Genomic DNA, 21,430 nt, shown 5'->3' on the forward strand with positions numbered 1-21,430 from the left:
TGGCAAGTCATGTTGCAGCTTTATAGTACCTTAGTTAGGCCGCACTTGGAATATAGTGTTCAATTCTGGTCGCCACACTACCAGAAAGATGTGGAGGCATTGGAGAGGGTACAGAAAAGATTTACCAGGATGTTGCCTGGTATGGAGGGCATTAGCTATGAGGAGAGGTTGGAGAAACTTGGCTTGAACTCACTAGAACGACGGAGATTGAGGGACGACTTGATAGAAATCTACAAGATTATGAAGGGCATGGACAGAGTGGATAGTCAGAAGCTTTTTCCTATGGTGGAAGAGTCAATTACTAGGGGGCATAGGTTTAAGGTATGAGAGGCAAGGTTTAAAGGTGATGTACGAGGCAAGTTTCTTTTCATAAAGGGTGGTGAGTGCCTGGAACATGCTGCCAGGGGAGGTAGTGGAAGCAGATATGATAGTGACTTTTAAGGGACGTCTTGACAAATACATGAATAGGATGGGAATTGAGGGATATGGTCCCTGGAAGGGTAGGGGATTTTAGTTCAGTCGGGCAGCATGGTCAGTGCAGGCTTGGAGGGCCGAAGGGCCTGTTCCTGTGCTGTAATTTTCTTTGTTCTTTGTTCTAAAAGGTGGAAACTATTGCTTCTAAATAAAAATACCAGACAATAAGGCATCTAGTTCAAATCAGGTACTGGGCAGGAAAAAGCCACCTGCTATAAAACCAAACCAATGCCCATCCCACCTTATATAGACTTAGAAGATTGAATCCCCAGGACAGCAAATAAACTTTCCAGATTTAACATCTTTGAGTGTGCAACAGAATTTACTATGGACAATGCTAGACAGTGGGCATCCCACCATACACTGGCAGAATACAATGGGCCTAAAATATTGCAACACTGGATCATCTCAGCCAGAACGTTCAGGGAAAGTTTCAAAAAGAGTTAGTTTGAAGCAATGGTAACAGGGACAACCATCTCACAAATAGAAAAGCTAAATACTGTAGCTGCTGGAAATCTGAAGCAAAAACGGAAAATGCTGGAAATACTCAGTAGGTCAGGCAACATTTGTGGAGACAAAACAGGATATCAAAATGTTCTGATGAAAGGTCACAAGAACTGAACTCCATTTTTATCTCTCCGCAAATGCTGCCTCATATGCAGAGTATTTCTAGCATTTTCTGTTCTTATTTCAACTATCTCACAAATTTCACCCTGGCGGATGAAAAAAATAGAACTTGAAACTCTACTCCGAGTCTTAATGGATAGGTTCAATAAGTAGGATTTAAAAAACATCTAGAAATGCTGAAAATAAAACTCCAGGCATGATTATAGTTTCATTTGTATATCTTCTGATCCTGTAACTAAGTATCAAACCAATACCTTGAAAATTTTGTTGTTGTCACTGCAATTGAATTAATAGCATTGTATGATGGTGCTTCGGTCATATCCTGTAAAACTCTAATTGCCCAGCATGTTCTTTGGAATGTTTGTAGAGGATTGATTATAGCATAAATTACATGGTTTCATACATACTTTTACTCTATGTTATGTGGTACATAATAAATCTAAGATAAAGAAGAAAAATTCTTACTGCTGTAATATCTGTCCTTTGCCCTGAAAAATCGTGCACGTGCCCTGTGAACACAAAAAAGCAAGAAATGTTTACAGGTCAGTAAAGAGAAAAATATTCTAAATGTAATATTGCTTTCAACACAAAATAATTTCAACATTTCCATTCAATCTGATTGATTAATTGAACGTACATATATATCTCACAATATATAAACTTTTCATTTTGAATCATATCACCAAACTCGACAGTCGTGATTAAAAGACAATGGAGATTAGTGTTGGTAATGATTTGCATCTGACAATGAGGAATCATCCAGATGCATCATATACATACTATACAACTTAATGCCACTTCCAATTCTGCTTACCAAAAAACTGGATTTAATAATAACTTATTGCTATTTTCTTCCTTAATTGTCTTTCTCACTTACAATTCTTCAGGTGATGCATCCATCAAAGAATTGCAGGTCAGGGTTTTCTGTTCCAGGCCTAAGTTCTGTGAATGAGACGGGAAGCGAGAGTATTTCCCTCCAAAGAGCCCACTGAGAAATTGTGCCAAATCATGCAATGCTAGACTCATCAATTATGCAGCCGGGAGTTTACTAATGTTCTAAAGGTGGGTAGGCAGGATGTTGCATGCCCTACTGTCATACCTGGGTGCCATATTTAAAAGGAACCTGGACAGCTACTCTTACCAAATCTGAACAGCGGTCCAGGAAATGGCCCGGAAACACTGAGCTGAATTGGCATCCAGATTTACTGACATTTCCTTGGAGATACTGCTAAATGCAGCAGAGGAGAGACATCCTGTACCCCAGGGATGGAAAGAAGAGGCTCAACAATTCACCAACCCTGCATCGGAGGTAGTTACCAGGGTGGTGAGTGTGAAAATCATACACCAGTAGACAGTTCTGCAATGCATGAAAAGGATGAATGACTTCATTTGCACTGGCAAAGTAGGAAAACCCTTTGCTGCTCCAATCTACCTCAAAGTTGGATCTGGATGATGCACCTCAGTGTTCAGGGTACCATCAGCGCTATCCATGCATAAAGGGCTTCTCAACATGAAGTGCTGAGTCATCATAGTCATACTGCAGATCACACAAAACTTGGAAATATTGTAAATTGTGAACAGGACAGGGTAGAACATCAAAGGAACATAGACAAGTTGGTGGAGTGGGCAGATAGGTGGCAGATGAAATTCAATGCGGAGAATGTGAGGTGATGCATTTTGGTAGGAAGAACATGAAGAGACAATGGGATGAATTTTCCAATCCCACCTGGAGATCATAATGGTCCATTAAATTGTCCATCCTACCCACGACAATACCCACAGTGGGTGTGATAGGAAAATGTACCCCAATATAAAATAAGGGGTGAAGTTCTTAAAAGGGATCAGGAGCAGAGGGACCTGGGTGTATATGTACCGAGATCATTGAAGGTGGCAGGACAGGTGGAGAGAGCAGTTAATAAAATATGGAATTCTGGGCTTTATTAATAGAGTCAGAGAGTACAAAAGCAAGGGGTTTTTGCTGAACTTATCATTATTACTGATACTAATCATGAGTTAGACCTCAGCTGGAATATTGTATACAGCTCTGGGCGCCATACTATGGTGAAGATGTGAACATATTGGAGAGAGTGCAGGAGAGGTTTACATAGAAACATAGAAAATAGAAGCAGGAGTAAGCCATTTGGTCCTTCAAACCTGCTCCACCATTCATTTTGATCATGGCTAATCATCAAATTTAATATCCTGATCCCACCTTCCCCCCCCTCCCCCCCGCCCATATCCTTTTAGCCCCAATAGCTATATCTAATGTCTTCATGAAATCAGATATTTTGGCCTCAACTACTTCCTGTGGCAGTGAATTCCACAGATTCACCACTCTCTGGGTGACGAAATTTCTCCTCTCCTCAGTCTGAAAAGATTTACCCCTTATTCTCAAACGATAACTTCTGGACTCCCCCATCATAAGAACATAAGAACATAAGAAATAGGAGCAGGAGTAGGCCATCTAGCCCCTCGAGCCTGCCCCGCCATTCAATAAGATCATGGCTGATCTGACGTGGATCAGTACCACTTACCCGCCTGATCCCCATAACCCTTAATTCCCTTACCGATCAGGAATCCATCCATCCGCGCTTTAAACATATTCAGCGAGGTAGCCTCCACCACCTCAGTGGGCAGAGAATTCCAGAGATTCACCACCCTCTGGGAGAAGAAGTTCCTCCTCAACTCTGTCTTAAACCGACCCCCCTTTATTTTGAGGCTGTGTCCTCTAGTTTTAACTTCCTTACTAAGTGGAAAGAATCTCTCCGCCTCCACCCTATCCAGCCCCCGCATTATCTTATAAGTCTCCATAAGATCCCCCCTCATCCTTCTAAACTCCAACGAGTACAAACCCAATCTCCTCAGCCTCTCCTCATAATCCAAACCCCTCATCTCCGGTATCAACCTGGGAACATAATCCAAACCCCTCAACCTCCGGTATCATCGGGAACATTCTTTCTGAATCCACTCTGTCTAATCCTGTGAGAATTTTATAAGCTTCTATGAGATCCCCTTGCACTCTTCTAACCTCCAATGAATACAATCCTAACCGACTTAGTCTCTTCTCACAAGACAAACCTGCCATCCCAGGAATCAGCCTGGTAAACCTTTGCTGCAATCCCTCTATAGCTAAGACATTCCTTCCTCAGATAAGGACACCAAAACTGCACACAGCTCCAGGTGCGGCCTTATCAACATCCTGTACAATTGCAGCTAAACATCCCTATTTCTATAATCAAATCCTCTCGCTATGAAGGCCAACATACCGTTTGCCTTCTTTACAGCCTGCTGTACCTGCACGCTTACTTTCAGTGACAAATGCATGAGGGCACCAAGGTCTCAGAGTACCCACCTCTCTCAATTTACACCCATTCAAATAATAATCTGCCTTCCTATTATTACTGCCAAAGTGGATAACCTCACATTCATCCACATTATACTGCATCTGCCATGCATATGCAGACTCACTCAGCCTGTCAAATCAAGCTGAAGCATCTCTGCGTCCTCCTCACAGCCCACACTCCCACCCAATTTTGTATTTTCTGCAAATTTAGAGATAATACATTTAGTTCCTTCTTCCAAATCATTAATATATAATGTGAACAAAAATGGTTCCAAGGTGAGGAACTTCAGCTATGAGGATAGATTGGAGGGGTTGGGTCTGTGCTCCTTGGAAAGAAGAAGGTTAAAAAGAGATATGATAGAGATGTCCAAAATCATGAGTGGGCTAGACAGAGTGGATAGGGAGAAACTGTTCCCGCTCGTAAAATGATCAAGAACATGAGGGCAAAGATTTAAGTGATATGCGAAAGAAGCACATGTGATGTGAGAAAACACAACGAGTGGATCGTGTCTGGAATGCATTGTCTGGAAGTGTGGTGAGGCATGTTTAATCAAGGCATTCAAGAAAGCTGTAGGTGATTACTTGAATCAGAACAATGTGCATGGGTACAGAGAAAAGGCAGGGAAATGGCACTAAGTCATGATGCTCATTTGGAGAGCCAGTAGAAACACGATTGGCCTAATGGCCTGCTTCTGTGTCGTAACAATCCTGTGATTCTGTGATCTAGTCTGTAGGTAGAGGCGACTGCAGGTCACTGACTCTGCCATACAGAGAGCTCATATTGTGAATTGGGAGAGGGGGATCTGGGATACAGGGCACCAGCAAGCGCAATAGATGCTAGGCCTCCTCATGCCTATTTGTGCGACATGCATAAGTTCACCGTACTGGAGGGCACTGCCATAGAACCCAAATGGTCTAGGTGCAGTGGAGCTTTCAAATGGTAGACATTAGCCTGAGGATTGCTGCTGTCAACTGGCTGCATGTTTGTCACCTGTATTCCAAATGCTCTGGAGGTATTTTTTCTCCTTGTGCAGAACAAATTGCCGCACAACAAGCACAAGAGAGAGGACAGGAAGGGGTATGGCTGTGCTCAGGTACCTGACGCATGTGAAGAGAATACTGCCAAGTTGACAGCAGCGAATCAGGAGTGGGCGTGTGGAGATGGTGAGGTTGGCGTTTGGCCTCCATCCACTGATAAACAAAGCTTAATGTCTGTACTTAGAAACCAACAGTTCATGCAGTGTCACATTGGAGGCAGCGCATGTAATCACTCACTCTTTCCTCTTGTTCCAGCAAGAAGAGGGTAAAGCCAGACTCCAAGACTGAGTACACCATATCTGACAACCCACAGATGAGTGAAAAAGATGAGGGTGAATAAGATATTTCAATTGTAGAACCATCACAGCTGTCACCTGGACCCTTCACCAGCCCAGAGGCACACACTTCCATGGGTTCCAAGATAGTTCAGGCAGGTTTTCACATTCTGGTGGTCACTGCACGGACACTTTCCTGGGGAGGAGGCCCTGCAAAGTACCAGTCAGATGACGAGCCTCTGAGATTGGTCCTACATAGGATGCTTGGCGTGCAGCAGGAGACGTGGGAGATCAAGCAGAAATGGTGGGCATCTTTGACAGAGTTGCACATGAGGTGAGGGCGTCTCTCCTCCTGCTCGGTGAAGTGGTGGCAATATGTGTGTGCCTGGAGATCTCCAAAAGGAAGATGGCGAATGCCATGGAGGTCCTTGTCCATCAGAATGACCAGTTTCTGCTGGAGATGCATGTTGACCTGCACTCTTATCATAGTATCCATGGGTGAGGTTTCACAGTGGGTCTGCAAGGGGATGACAGGGGAACTTGACCTCCATTCAAGTGCCCCTTCCCCTCAAGGGCCCTAGGGCACACAAAGGGAAGAGGAAATGCAGGCAAACATCCCCACGACTTCCATTCAGGCCACTCAGAAGGTGTGGTGTCCTTCGGAATACCCTCAGTCTGTGATCCCATCAGCCTCTGAGTGTAGAAGGTGCAACTGCACGAGAGCTGTAGACCCAAAGTAACCCAGGGCCCTTCAGACGAAGAGGCCACCTGCCAAATTCATCATGGGCAACAGGCACAGTGGCCAGTGGGCTCCCTGAACCCCTGATGCAGAAGTCTGGTGAGAACCTAGACGTGGAGGCAGGGTATTAAAAATGTAAGAATTCTATTTTCACATGTGGTTACACAGGTGCACTTTAATTGTTCAATGCAGTTTTGTCAATAGACTGCATTTTCACTTTAATCAGGGCTGATTTGATTTCATTGTGATTCTTACCCGTTAAGACTGTGTGAGCGTACCATCTTCAGGAGGAAACAGCAGGCTGGACCTATCTCCGCTGGAATCATGTATGTGCCGGGAAATAAAGGTATTTATCAGGGCCCTTGCAAGCCATGTGCAAGAAACCTCCTGCACACACTGAGGCTTTGCCTTTCACAAGCCCATCTATTCCAATGCGCGAGCATTAAGTGCGACATACTTTTGTTCCCCTTGGGTTGCCCAGTTGAAATGACCTACATTCTGCCCATCCCTGAAGAGCTAACTCCAATGCAGCATCTCAAGATCTTTATCACAAGGCTCTGGATAGTTGTGAGTGATGTGAAGATGCCGGTGTTGGACTGGGGTAAACACAGTAAGAAGTCTTCTTACTGTAGTTGTGAGTGGCCATAGTTTGTGTAACATTTGAAGGGCAGTCCAATACCTTGACTCCTCCTCTCATCACCCATACCATCCCTTCCATAACCATTGAACCCCCAGGTGTAACATTTGACTACCCCACAGTTACCCTTAAACCTGCCCCTATCACCCTCCATCCCATGTAGGTGAATGTCTATGTGCCCTACCTTGCTGAGGAGCCTACCGCTGTGACAGTGGATATGTCCCCCTCATTCTGCCGACAACCAGAATCCACTTTTACTTTATCCCCTGCAACAACCCTCAACGTCCCTTTGCCCACCACTGCTGAATCCTCACCCTCCCACCCTACCAGCCTCCCACTATCCCTTTTAACTCTGACCATCTCTTCCTCTTCCTCCATGTGGGCAGGACGGTGGCACAGTGGTTAGCACTGCTGCCTCACAGTGTCAGGGACCTGGGTTCAATTCCCAACTTGGGTCACTGTCTGTGTGAGTCTGCACATTCACCCTGTGTCTGCATGGTTTCCTCCAGGTGCTCCGGTTTCCTCCCAATTGCAATTGCTTTTCTAACTGCTCTCAATATGTCCTGTCACCCTGAAGATCTGATAGGAGATAAAGAGGATGAAATGGTTGGCACACATTCAGTGCAAATGTCCCATCTGCCGTTGAGTGCTGCACAATGACCTGTGCGCGAACAGATTCGAGACAGAGACATCTATTACAGAAGTATGTGCTAGGACAGTCTCACTGTACATTAACTCCCACATCCTATAGCTCAGACATAGATTTGGAACAGCATTGCAGCATGTCCCAAATGATCGTTCTTATTCACATTAGAATTTTATTAAAAGAGAACTCAAAACCATTCATTTTGTGTAAAAACGGAGTATATGACATACTGGAGCTGAACATAGCTCCCTGATTTACAGCCAATGTCCAAGACACCACCATCACCATTCCTAGGTATGTCCTATCCCACTGTAGAATAGATCCAGCAGAGGCAGTACAGCACAGTCAGAAAGGAGTCTAGATCCCATGAAGTCTCACAGTATCAGGTTAAATATGTGCAAGGAAGCCTCCTACTGGTTACGACCTGTGACACCCCCCCCCCCTCAGCTAATAAATCAGTACTCCTCAATGTTGAGCAATACTTAAAAGAGGCACTGAGGGTAGACAAGAGCACAGAATCTAGGTGGAGTTGTTCAACATCTATCACCAATAATGGTTTAGTTGCACCAGTACAGACTGTAGTCTGCTCGACTGTGTCTGTGGCAGGTGATGAGGGAAAAAGAAGGAAAAGTCTACTAGGCTTTTCTGTCACAGACGCATCTCTCCATGATAGAGTACGTATAATGGCCACTGTCCAGTCCTTGTGAAGATGAAGTCCTGTCTTCACACTGAGCATGCCCTGCATCGTGCTATGTGGCACTACCACTATGTCAAATGGGATAGATTCAGAACAAAACTAGCAATGTAACATCAGGCATTTAAAAGATTCTGTGAGCCTCAGCAGCAACAGAATTGCATTCAACTATAATCTATAACCTCATGGCCCACCCAGTTCTCTTAATCTACCATTACCATCAAACCAAGGGATTAACCCTAGTTCAATGAAGAGTGCAGGAGGGCATGCCAGGAGCAGCACAGGCATACCTAAAAATGAAGTGTCAACTTGGTGAAGTTGCAAAACAGCTGAATGCCAAACAGCTGAAGCAGCATGTGATAGACAGATATGCAATCCCACAACCGACAAATCAGATTAAAGCACTGCAGTTCTGCCAATTCCAGTTATGAATATTGGTGGACAATTAAACAATTAACAGGAGGAAGAGACTTCAGAAATATCCTCAATCCCAATAATGGACCAGCCCAGCACTTAAGTGCAAAAGAGAAGGCTGATGTATTTGCAATTATTTTCAGCCAGAAGTGCCACATGGATGAACCATCTCAACCTCCTCCTGAAATTGATTCTACGCAATATCAAGAAATTACGGAAAGTACTGGGTACTGCAAAGGCTATGGATCCCGACAGCATGCCAGCAATAGAACTGAAGATTTGAGCACCAGACTTCGCAACACCCATTGACAGGTTGTTCCAGTGCTACAACACTGGCATCTTAAGTGCAAAACTCATGAAATACTTGGACAAATAGTGCAACTGACTAATATTAACCATTTATTCAATTTCTCCAGGGGTTCTAAAGATCTTCCAGTGAAATTAGAGTCATAGATTCATAGAGTTTTACAGCACAGAAAAAGGCCTGTCAGCCTATCATGTCTGTGCTGGCCATCAAACACGTATTATAGAATGCACAGAATGCCTATAGTGCAGAAGGAGGCCAGTTGGCCCATCGAGTCTGCACTGACCACAATCCCACCCAGGCACTTATTCCCATAACTCCACGTATTTACCCTTCCAATCCCCCTGACACTCGGGTCAATTTAGCATGGCCTATCAACCTAACCCGCACATCTTTGGACTGTGGGAGGAAACCGGAGCACCCGGAGGAAACCCACGCAGACACGGGGAGAATGTGCAAACTCCACACAGACAGCGACCCAAGCCAGAAATCGAACCCAGATCCCTGGCGCTGTGAGGCAGGCAGTGCTAACCACTGTGCCACCGTGCTGTAACTTAATTTAAACTAACGTTCCAGCATTTGGTCCATAGCCTGATGTGTTATGACAATTCAAATGCTCAGCTAAAAGTGTTGTGAGGCTTCCCACGTCTACCAGCCTTCCAGGCAGTGAGTTCCAGGTTCCTACTGCCATCTGGGTGAAAACGATTTTCCTCAAATACCCGCTAACTCTCCAGTCCCTGTCCTTAAATCTATGATGTGGAGAGCCCCCTGATTAGTGACCCCTCCACTAAGGGGAAAAGTTTCTTCCTATCCATCCTCTATGTCCCCCATAATTTTGTACACCCCGGTGAGGTCCCCCCTTAGCTTTCTCTGCTCTGAGGAAAACAACCCAGACTGACCAGCTTCTCTTCATAGCTGAAACACTCCAACATGCTGATGAATCTCCTCTGCATCCTTTCTAGTGCAATGACATCCTTCCAATTGTGGTGACCAGAGTTCCACACAGTACTCTTTTATGGCCGAACAAGGGTTTTATACAGCACCATTATAGCCTCCCTGCTCTTATATTCTATGCCTCGACGAATAAAGACAAGTATCCCATTGACCTCTTAATCGTCTGTCCTGCTGCCTTCAGGCATCTTTGGACATGGACCCCAAGGTCCCTCTGGTCTTCTGTACTTCCATGCATATGAACAACATACCCACAAGTTCCCCTTCAAGTCACAGAACATTGTCTTGGAAATATATCACTGATCCTTCACTGTCGCTGGATCAAAATCCTGGAACTCTCTCCCTAACATCACTGTGGGTTTACCAACACAATATCAATTGCAGTGATTCAAGAAGATGCCTCAAGGCCAACTTCTCATGGACAATTAGGGAAGACAGTAAATGCTGCCCTAGCCACAGCATTCACATCCCATGTACAAATAAAAAAAGATTTCTGGAAAATGCTGCATAAATTATTTTCCATTATGCTTTCCAGAAGCATCTAGACAAAATGCATTTTGCAGTTCCTTACCATACATTTTGCCATTAATTGTGCATTTGTTGAATATCATGATGTTCTGCGTCAGAGTTCCTGTTTTATCAGAGAAAATGTACTGGATTTGTCCAAGCTCCTCAGTTAATGTAGTAGTACGTGCTGATGCAGGAGTGTTCTTTTTTGGGTAATACATTTTGGTATCCCAATCAATATAGAAGCTACTGCCCAAGCGTATTACTTCAATACTAGTGAAAAAGAGGGAAAAATCAGTCAATTATTTTCTTTAAAACAATATAACTCCAAAAATAATCCATTAGGAATAAGATTAAAATATTTTCTTAAATTTACTTTTTGATAATATGTATTGCATTACAATAAGCCATATTCTTAACATATACTGAAATTGCTCATGTTTTCATCAGTTCTGGAGGAAGCATTGCACTGTTGGAGGTGCCATCCTTCAAATGAGACATTAAATCAAGATGCTCAGGTGGGCGTAAAAGATGCCATTACACTGGGAGAGATTCTCCCAAAAAAATTCTAAGTGTCAAATTCGCGGGAAAACTGGAGTAATTCACGCTGTTTTTTTCTGTGGGAGTTCACACTAGAAACTCCCACACTCTGCACAGCAGAGGCCACCAGGAGAATCCCATTAGATTTCAGGGGGCGGGGCCTATTCATACCGGAGAGCTGAAATCAGCGGGCCTCTGTGCATGCGCAGTGGCCCCGAAGCCTCTGGTTTGCTGGCCAGCTCGATCGCTGGCCAGCATGGGCCTTCGCAGAGCTGCCCCCCAAACTCCCACGGCTTGATCGTGGCTCCCCTGACCATTCCCAGGCCCAGCCATCCCCGTCAGTCCAGAGCGCCCTGATCTCCAGACCTACCCCCCTGCAGTGACGATTCCACCGCTGCAGGCAAACACCCCTAAAGACCACCGTGGCTGACCGTCCCGCACCCCTCGCTCCCAGGCCACCCTGCTCGCTGGCCTCCCTGGAGCCCCGACTGGATCCCAATGCAGAGCGGCAGCAGGACCCTCCACCACCACCAATTGCCCCTACGCCCCACCCTCAACAGGCCCTGCCCCTAGGCCCACCCCAATAGGCCCCACCCCCTTGGCACTGCCCCATGCCGGGTGGGCAGTGCCAAGGTGCCCCCTGGGCATGGGAACTTTGCCCCTAGGACAGTGCCAGGGGGCACAGGTTGCCACTGCCAGGGGGCATCACCCACCCAACTTCCCGACCCCTGGGGGGCCCTGATTGCCCCCTTTCAAGCCAGCAGGGTCATTCCGCTGGGTTCCCCGAAAGTGGGGAGCTAGTGTAATCCCCGCTGGAGTGAAACATTCTGGCGGGGTGGGAGATGCTAGAGGGCCCAGAGAATTCGGTCCCAGGCCCACTAATAGCATTTAAATAGTATTTAAAATTCTGCCGCTGCCCAGACCGATCGCGCCCTCCCCCTTGATCCGATCGCATTGCAGATTGGCAGCAGGGCCCGTCCCATAAGCCCCACTCACTGGCACTATCCAACGGGCAGTGTCAAGGTGCCCAGTGAAAATTGCCAGGTGCCAGTCTGGCAGTGCCAATGTGCCAGGATTTCACTGCCAGGATGACACTGGCCAGAGACACCACCTCTTGCCCTCAGCCTCCCCTGGGGCCTCAATGGCCTCCAGTTCCACCAGCAAGGTGAACACAACTGTTCCCCGTTCATGGAGAGCAAGCATTTTCCTCGCTGGAGAGAACCTCTCCCGATGAGGCGTTAAAGGCAAGTGAGCCCAAACAATTCAATGCCAGGCTCACAAAACACATGTAAATAAGTACTTAAATAAATCTGAATAAATTATTTAGCCTCTCGCCCATTTCTGGCGAGAAGCTGACCTTGTCTGAAATCTGGCTCTTGTAAAATCGCGAGAGCAGAGAAATTGGGCATGACCTTGATTTCCCAGCTCTCGCGCGATTTTACCAGCTCAGTCCGCGCGTCGATGGGCGGGGTGAGCCGGTTAAATCCTGGCCTTTCAGTCTGATATGTCTCTTCTTTAGAACCTCGGACCATTGAACCCTTACATTATTTCGTATGCTACCTTACTTAGTGTCATCAGCAAACTTGAATGTACTGCTTTCTACTATTTCATCTAAGTCATTGTTTTAAAGTTTATTTATTTGTTAGCATCACACGTGGACTTACATTAACACTGCAATGAAGTTATTGTGAAAATCCCCAAATCTCCACACTCCGGCACCTGTTCAGGTACACTGAAGGAGAATTTAACATGGCCAATGCACCTAACCAACACGTCTTTCAGACTGTGAGAGGAAACCGGAGCACCCGAAGAAAACCGGAGCAGACATGGGGAGAACATTCAGACTCCACACAGACAGTGACCCAAGCCAGGAATCAAACCTGGTGCTGTGAGGCAGCAGTGCTAACCACTGTGCCACCATGTCACCCTCTGATAAATTGATTGATAAATGAAGTGAAACGCTGAGGCCCTAGTACAGATCCCTGGAGGGCATCACTAGTCACAATAGGCTGTATGTTGATTATTCTTCCTTTCTGTCTCTTGCCTTTGCATGTATATTAAAAGGAAAAGTTTGAGTAAATAAGTATGAGTCCCCATAGAGGTAGGAGAAAGGAAATAAAGAAGTGAAAGAATTTCAGGGTGCAACTGGTCAAGTGCCTCAAGATTCAGTGCTTGGGCCTCAGCTATTTATAATCTACATTTAGATTGAGGAGATTGAGTGGCTATACCTTGTAAGAGAGTAGACTGCAAAGAATGCAAAGAAACTGCATAATGATCTAGATTGTTTGGGAGAGAGGGTGGCAGAGGGTGCATAATTTGGGCAAGTATGAAATTATTAGAAAGAATGGAAAAGCAAAACAGTTCTTGTCAGAGCCTAGTAAATGTTGCTTTTCAGAAAGCAAGAAAGATTTACATTTATGTAGAACTTTTCATGACCACCGGATGTCTCAAAGCATCTTACAACCAATCAGTCTAGATCATTATGCAGCCTTACAACCAGTACATTAGCCTGGGAATGGAGGGATACAAACGATTGGTCTTGTTGGACCAAGGAGCGGCACAGGCTTGGAGAGCCGAAGGGCCTGTTTCCTGTGCTGTACTGTTCTTTGTTCTTTATTACTTTTTGAAATATTGTCATTTTTGAAATTTGGGAAATCTGTTAACTAATTTGCGCTCAGCAAACTCCCACAAACAATAATGTGATAACGACTGGATAATTGATTTATTTTTTGCCTCTGACAAAGAGTCATCCAGACTCAAAACATTGGCTCTATCCACTCTCTCTCCACAGATGCTGTCAGACCTGCAGAGATTTTCCAGCATTTTCTATTTCTGTTTCAGATTCCAGCATCCGCAGTATTTTGCTTTTAATTTACTTTTATGATTTTCATTGAGAGATAAATATTAACCAGTACACTGGGAGCAACTGCTCTGTTCTTCATAGAATCATAGAATCCGTACAGTGCAGAAGGAGGCCGTTGGGCCCATGGAACCTGCACCATTAATAATCCCACCCAAACCCTATCCCTATAACCCCCATATTTCATAGAAATCATAGAAATCGTACAGTGCAGAAGGTGGTCATTCGGCCCATCGAATGACTCTTTGACAGTGAATCTTACCCAGGCCCTCTCCCCTTCCTGTCCCCATAACCCCATAAATTAACTATGGGTAATCCCCCAACCTACACATCTAGGGACAATAAGGAGCAACTTAGCATGGTCAATCAACCTAAACCGGAGGAAACCGGAGCATCCGGGGAAACCCACATAGACATCATCAGAGGCCGGAATTGAACCCGGTCCCCGGTGCTGTGAAGCAACAATGCTCACCACTGCGCCATCGTGCCGCCCATATTCAAAATAGTAGGGGTGATTCTCCCATCCCGCTGCGCTAATAATTTAGCGCAGTGATCTGGGAGAATCGCGCATCGGCTGATTCGCAGGATTCCCGCGAGCATTCGCGCCACGCTTGCGTCTCCCAGGCCCAGATTCCCAGCGGCATCTGAAAATGCCTATTTTTAGTCAAACTTAGTTTAATGAATTTAATGAATTCCCATCAGGGGATTTATGCCACTGGGAGGGGTGGAATCTAAACCTGCCCGAGAGGCGGGCACTGGACTGTCAAGGGGACTATTGAGCATTCGCTGTATACAGGGAGATTGGTTGGCTTCCACCTCCCCAACATTGCCAGCCCCGACTGGCCCCCTCCTACCATGGCCGGCCTCAGCCTCCAAGCACCGGCTGTGCCACCAGCCCCCACCCCCATGCAGACTTCCCCCCATACATTCCCTCCTACCTCCCCCTACCTCTAGGTCTGGCTCCGCCTCTGCCTAGGCCCCCTCAGCCCTTGCCCTTTTGGCAGTCTTTTATAAAGTAATTAAAGTATTTCTGTAATAGTAACACATATAAAGAACAAAGAAAATTACAGCATAGGAACAGGCCCTTCGGCCTCCCCAGCCTGCACCGACCCATGCTGTTCAAGAAGGAGAGTAGGGACAACCCTGGTAATTATAGAATGGTGAGCCTTACTTCTGTTGTGGGCAAAGTATTGGAAAGGATTATAAAAGATAGGATTTATAATCACCTAGAAAGGAATAATTTGATTAGGGATAGTCAGCACGGTTTTGTGAAGGGTAGGTCGTGCCTCACAAACCTTATTGAGTTCTTTGAGAAGGTGACCAAAGAGATGGATGAGGGTAAAGCGGTTGATGTGGTGTATATGGATTTCAGCAAAGCATTTGATAAGGTTCCCCATGGTAAGCTTTTGCAGAAAATACGGACACATGGGATTGAGGGTGATTTAGTGGTTTGGATCAGGAATTGGCTAGCTGTAAGAAAACAGAGGGTGGTGGTTGATGGGAAATATTCATCCTGGAGTTCAGTTACTAGTGGTGTACCGCAAGGATCTGTTTTGGGGCCACTGCTGTTTGTCATTTTTATTAATGACCTGGATGAGGGCGTAGAAGGATGGGTTAGTAAATTTGCGGATGACACTAAAGTCGGTGGAGTTGTAGACAGTGCGGAGGGAAGTGGCAGGTTACAGAGGGACATAGATAAGCTGCAGAGCTGGGCTGAGAGGTGGCAAATGGAGTTTAATGCGGAAAACTGTGAGGTGATTCACTTTGGAAGGAGTAACAGGAATACAGAGTACTGGGCTAATGGTAAGATACTTGGTAGTGTGGATGAACAGAGGGATCTGGGTGTCTATGTGCATAGATCCCTGAAAATTGGCACCCAGGTTGATAGGGTTGTTAAGAAGGCGTACAGTGTGTTAGCTTTTATTGGTAGAGGGATTGAGTTTCGGAGCCAGGAGGTCATGTTGCAACTGTACAAAACTCTGGTGCGGCTGCATTTGGAGTATTACGTACAGTTCTGGTCGCCGTATTATAGGAAAGATGTGGAAGCGTTGGAAAGGGTGCAGAGGAGATTTACCAGGATGTTGCCTGGTATGGTGGGAAAATCGTATGAGGAAAGGCTGAGGGGCTTGAGGTTGTTTTCGTTAGAGAGAAGAAGGTTAAGAGGTGACTTAATAGAGGCATACAAGATGATCAGAGGATTAGATAGGGTGGATAGTGAGAGCCTTTTTCCTCGGACGGTGATGGCTAGCACGAGGGGGCATAGCTTTAAATTGAGGGATGATAGATATAGGACAGATGTCAGAGGTAGGTTCTTTACTCAGTGAGTAGTAAGGGCGTGGAATGCCCTGCCTGCAGCAGTAGTGGACTCGTCAACATTAAGAGCATTCAAATGGTTATTGGATAAACATATGGATGATATTGGAATAGTGTAGATTAGAGGGGCTTTAGATTGGTTCCACTGGTCGGCACAACATCGAGGGCCGAAGGGCCTGTACTGCGCTGTAATGTTCTATGTTCTATGTCTGACCGAACTAAAACCCCCTCCCCTTCCGGGGACCATATCCCTCCATTCCCAACCTATTCATGTATTTGTCAAGACGCCCCTTAAAAGTCACTATCATATCTGCTTCCACTACCTCCCCCGGCAGCGAGTTCCAGGCACTCACCACCTTCTGTGTAAAAAAAAACCTGCCTCATACATCTCTTTTAAATCTTGCCCCTCGCACCTTAAACCTATGTCCCCTACTAATTGACTCTTCCACCTTGGGAAAAAGCTTCTGACTATCCACTCTGTCCATGCCTCTCATAATCTTGTAGACTTCTATCAGGTTGCCCCCTCAACTTCCATCGTTCCAATGAGAACAAACCAAATTTCTCCAATCTCTCCTCATAGCTAATTCCCTCCATGCCAGGCAACATCCTGGTAAATCGTTTTTGTACCCTCTCCAAAGCCTCCACATCTTTCTGGGAGTGTGATGCCCAGAAATGAACACTATTCCAAGTGCGGCCTAACTAAGGTTCTATAAAGCTGCAACATGACTTGCCAATTTTTAAACTCAATGCCGATGAAGGCAAGCATGCCGTATGCATTCTTGATTACCTTCTCTATCTGCATTGCCAATTTCAGTGACCTGTGTACCTGTACACCCAAATCCCTCTGTCTATCAATACTCTTAAGGGTTCTGCCATTTACTGTATATTTCCTATCTGTATTAGACCTTCCAGAATGCATTACCTGAGATTTGTCCGGATTAAACTCCATCCGCCATCTCTCCACCCAAGTCTCCAACCGATCTATATCCTGCTGCAACTCTGATGGTCTTCATCACTATCCGCAAATCCACCAACCTTTGTGTCGTCCGCAAACTTACTAATCAAACCAGTTACATTTTCCTCTAAATCATTTATATATATTACAAGCAGCAAAGGTCCCAACACTGATCCCTGAGGAACGCCATTTGTCACAGCCCTCCATTCAGAAACGCACCCTTCCACTGCTACCCTCTGTCTTCTATGACTGAGCCAGTTCTATATCCACCTTGCCAGCTCACCTCTGATCCCATGCGACTTCACCTTTTGCACCAGATTATCATGAGAGACCTTGTTAAAGGCCTTACTGAAAGTCCATGTAGACAACATCCACTGCCCTACCCTCATCAATCATCTTCGTCACTTCCTCGAAAAACTCGATCAAGTTAGTGAGGCACGACCTCCCCTTCACAAAACCATGTTGCCGCTCACTAATACGTCCACTTATTTCCAAGTGGGAATAAATCCTGTCTCGAAGAATCCTCTCTAATAATTTCCCTGCCACTGATGTAAGGCTCACTGGCCTGTAATTACCTGGATTATTCTTGCTACCCTTCTTAAACAAAGGAACAACATTGGCTATTCTCCAATCCTCTGGGACCTCCTTTGTAGACAGTGAGGATACAAATATTTCTCACAAGGCCCCAGCAATTTCCTCCCTTGCCCCTCTCAGTATTCTGGGGTATATCCCATCAGGCCCTGGGGACTTGTCTTACCTTGATGTTTCTCAAGAACCCCAGTACCTCCTCTTTTTTGATCTCAACATGACTCAAACTATCCACACACCCTTTCCCAGACTCATCATCCACCAAGTCCTTCCCTTTGGTGAATATTGACACTAAATACTCATTTAATACATCACCCATTTCCTCTGGCTCCACGCATAGATTCCCTCCACTGTCCTTGAGTGGGCCAACCCTCTCCCTGGTTACCCTCTTACTCTTTATATATGTATAAAAAGCCTTGGGATTTTCCTTAATCCTGCTGGTCAATTACTTTTCGTGACCCTTTTAAGCCCTCCTTACTCCTTGCTTAAGTTTCTTTCTACTTACCTTGTATTCCACACTTGCTTTGTGTGTCCCCAGCCTCCTAGCTTTGACAAAGGCTTCCTTTTTCTCTTTGACTAGGCTCCCAAAATCTCTTGTTATCCAAGGTTCCCAAAACTTGCCATACTTATCCTTTATCCTTACAGGAATGTGCCAGTCCTGAATCCCTATCAACTTACACTTGAAAGCCTCCCACGTGCCAGATGTTGATTTGCTCTCAAACATCTGCTCCCAATCTACATTCTTCTTGCCTAATATTGCTGTAATTAGCCTTCCCCCAATTTAGCACCTTCACTTGAGGACTACACTTATCTTTATCCATCAGTACCTTAAAGCTTACTGAATTGTGGTCACTGTTCCGAACTGGTCCCCTATTGAAACATCGACCACCTGGCTGGGTTCATTCCCCAATACCAGGTCCAGTATGGCCCCTTCCCTAGTTGGACTATCTGCATACTATTTCAAGAAGCCCTCCTGGATGCCCCTTACAAACTCTGCCCCATCCACGCCCCTAGCACTAAATGAGTCCCAGTCAATATAGGGGAAGTTAAAATCTCCCACCACAACAACCCTGTTACTTTTACACCTTGCCAAAATCTGCCTACATATCTGTTCCTCCATCTCCTGCTATCTAAAACATTGGTCCCTGAGGGCAAAACTCTGCTTTAGGAGAGTGAGAGAGAGGTGCCAAAAGGAAGTGAGAGCAACTTACATAAAAATGTGAGAAAATAAAAGTAGATCCTTCTATGCTGTTTCAGTTCAGTGATTTAAAGTAATTTACAGAAGAAGTGAGAGCTGTACAGAAAAAAGACAATTATAAAAAGAGAAAACAGACAAAGTATGAAGCTAAATGGATGCATTGTCATCTTCTCAACATTCTACAGAGTGACAGTCACACAGAAAACAGAAAGAAAATGAGGTGGAAATAGTGAATTACAAAAATAAGGGGATAAAGAATGTATTAGATAAAGATGATGAAAGAGACAAAGAGAATGAAAAGAATTGGACAATGGGAGACAAGCAACCAGGAAGATATTTATAAAGATACAAAATAAATGACTGTTTCTAAGCAAATAATGCTGCTATCATCGGTGAATGATGCATCCACACAAAGAATGTTTTAAATAACATTGGAGTGAAGGTTAAAAAAACTTACCTCACATAAAGGGAAATTGGGACAACAGTATTCAGAATAATCACATATGACCAGAACATAAGAAATCCAGAGAAAGAAGAATTTGGTGGGTCATGGATCCAAGGCAAGTAGACTTGAAAGTAATACCCTTTATAAGATTCCCAGATACTATTTCCAACAGCAAGTACTGTACACATCATGACGAGGAAGCCAAAAATCTGCAATCACAGCACAAAATTTCAATGTTATTTTAAGGTTGGCAGTAAATAATACCCACCTGATTCATTATGTTGACTTAAGGGTGGATTTTCTAATCTCCCACAGTTACATAAGTGGGGAGTAAAGGCAGCCCTTGGACTTACTACACAATTGGTTCCTGAAAACTGTACTGTAAGCTGAAATTTAGTAAGTTGGAACTGGTTTTCTCATAGGAATAATGTTATACCTGGGGTATAGTTTCCAAACCAAGGCACAAAACCCTATTTCGAGTATAATTGCCTTACAGTCGTGTATTCCCCATACAGTAATGCATTTCCTTACACTTTCAAAGACACTTCTCTTCTATATCTGAGAAGCAATTTCCCCTGCCTGAGGTTGTGAAAAGGGGAAGATAACAGTTGGTAAAGACACTGACATCGTGTCATAAAGTCAAAACTGGGGTTGTAAACTTGAAACAGGGTGTTAATTTATAAACGTCACAAGTGCTGTTTGTCATAACTTGAAAGTCGCAAAGTCAAGGACTGCCTGTAATGGAAACCCTTGAGAAATAGCTGCTTATCTTAATCTTCCACCAAAGTTCGGGTGGAGGCCCAGAGAAACCCCATGAAAATTATAGCCATTGAACTTTCCCAAATAAGTTGTGACTACTTAAAGCATATACACAGAGCAAAAGAACATTCAGATGTATCGGAAACTTAATTTAAAACAGACGGTGTGCATTCTCCTGTCCCTTGGCCTATGTATTCTTTTCGGCCATGTTGGTTTAGGAGATTTGCTTTTCCTCTGTGCATCCTGACACTGGCAACCATTGCAATATCGTGTGGGGTGGGGCTCTACAGGAACTGCTGTCACTCTGGGCTTAACCTGACCTTGTCTAGGTGCGGTTCCATAGGCGGACTTGGGCTCCCTCGTATCCGAATCCTTCCAAAGGGCCGCTATGTAGTGACCTGCCCCATAGTGGTAGTCTCCTAACCCAGTCTCCATGGTGTTGGCCTCTATCTCCATCAGGGTATCTTGGAGCTCATGTGCTCCGCTTGCCGCTTTTCTAATGACAAGACCAGCTGTAATACCTGTTTACAGTCCAGCTGGGCCTCCGCCAACAAGCATTTCTGTATAGTCATATCGTTAATTCCGCACACCAATCAGTCTCGGAGCATCTGTTCCCCTGAATTCGCAAGCCTCTGCCAGACGTCTTAGCCTTGTCAGGAAACTGGTGATTGACTCCCCCACTTCTCTAAATGTGGAGTAAAAACGGTACCTCCGCAGGATCAAGGGTGGCTTAGGGTCATAATATTCTTGAACTAAGTTTGACAACCCTTGGAAGGACTTTGTGTCCGGTGCCTCCGGGAAAGTTAAACTGCGCATAATCGAAAAGGCTGCTGAAGGACTTTAACCTGGTGTTGTTAAACTTCTTACTGGATCCACACAAAGTCAGGAGGATAACCCTTTGCTTCTCATCTGAGGTTATGTCATTTGCCCTGAAGAAATACTTCATCCTTTTCACATACTCGGCCCAGTCCTCCACTGCGGGTTCAAAAGAGTCCAACTTCCCAAACAGCGGCATGTTTTCTCAACAATGGCTTTCCCTCAATATATGCAGTGATTCAGCAAATTCCTTCAGATCACTCCTTTTTTCTCGTCACCACTGTAATAACTCCACGGAGGTGAAAGT

General features: G+C 45.0%; 1 protein-coding gene across 2 annotated transcripts in view; it reads right to left on the reverse strand.

Annotated features, from left to right (window-relative positions):
* Positions 1-21,430, reverse strand: part of LOC144500941 (phospholipid-transporting ATPase ID-like) — a 222,035-nt gene that overhangs the window by 101,204 nt on the left and 99,401 nt on the right. For both annotated transcript variants that reach the window (XM_078224474.1, XM_078224515.1), the window contains 3 exons: positions 19,561-19,757; positions 10,714-10,922; positions 1,567-1,610 (listed from right to left, as the gene is read on the reverse strand). In XM_078224474.1, coding sequence (XP_078080600.1) covers positions 1,567-1,610; positions 10,714-10,922; positions 19,561-19,757 — 450 coding nt within the window. The remainder of the gene's footprint in view (positions 1-1,566; positions 1,611-10,713; positions 10,923-19,560; positions 19,758-21,430) is intronic.

Source organism: Mustelus asterias, chromosome 1 (assembly GCF_964213995.1).
Source record: "Mustelus asterias chromosome 1, sMusAst1.hap1.1, whole genome shotgun sequence".
Taxonomy (NCBI): Eukaryota; Metazoa; Chordata; class Chondrichthyes; order Carcharhiniformes; family Triakidae; genus Mustelus; species Mustelus asterias.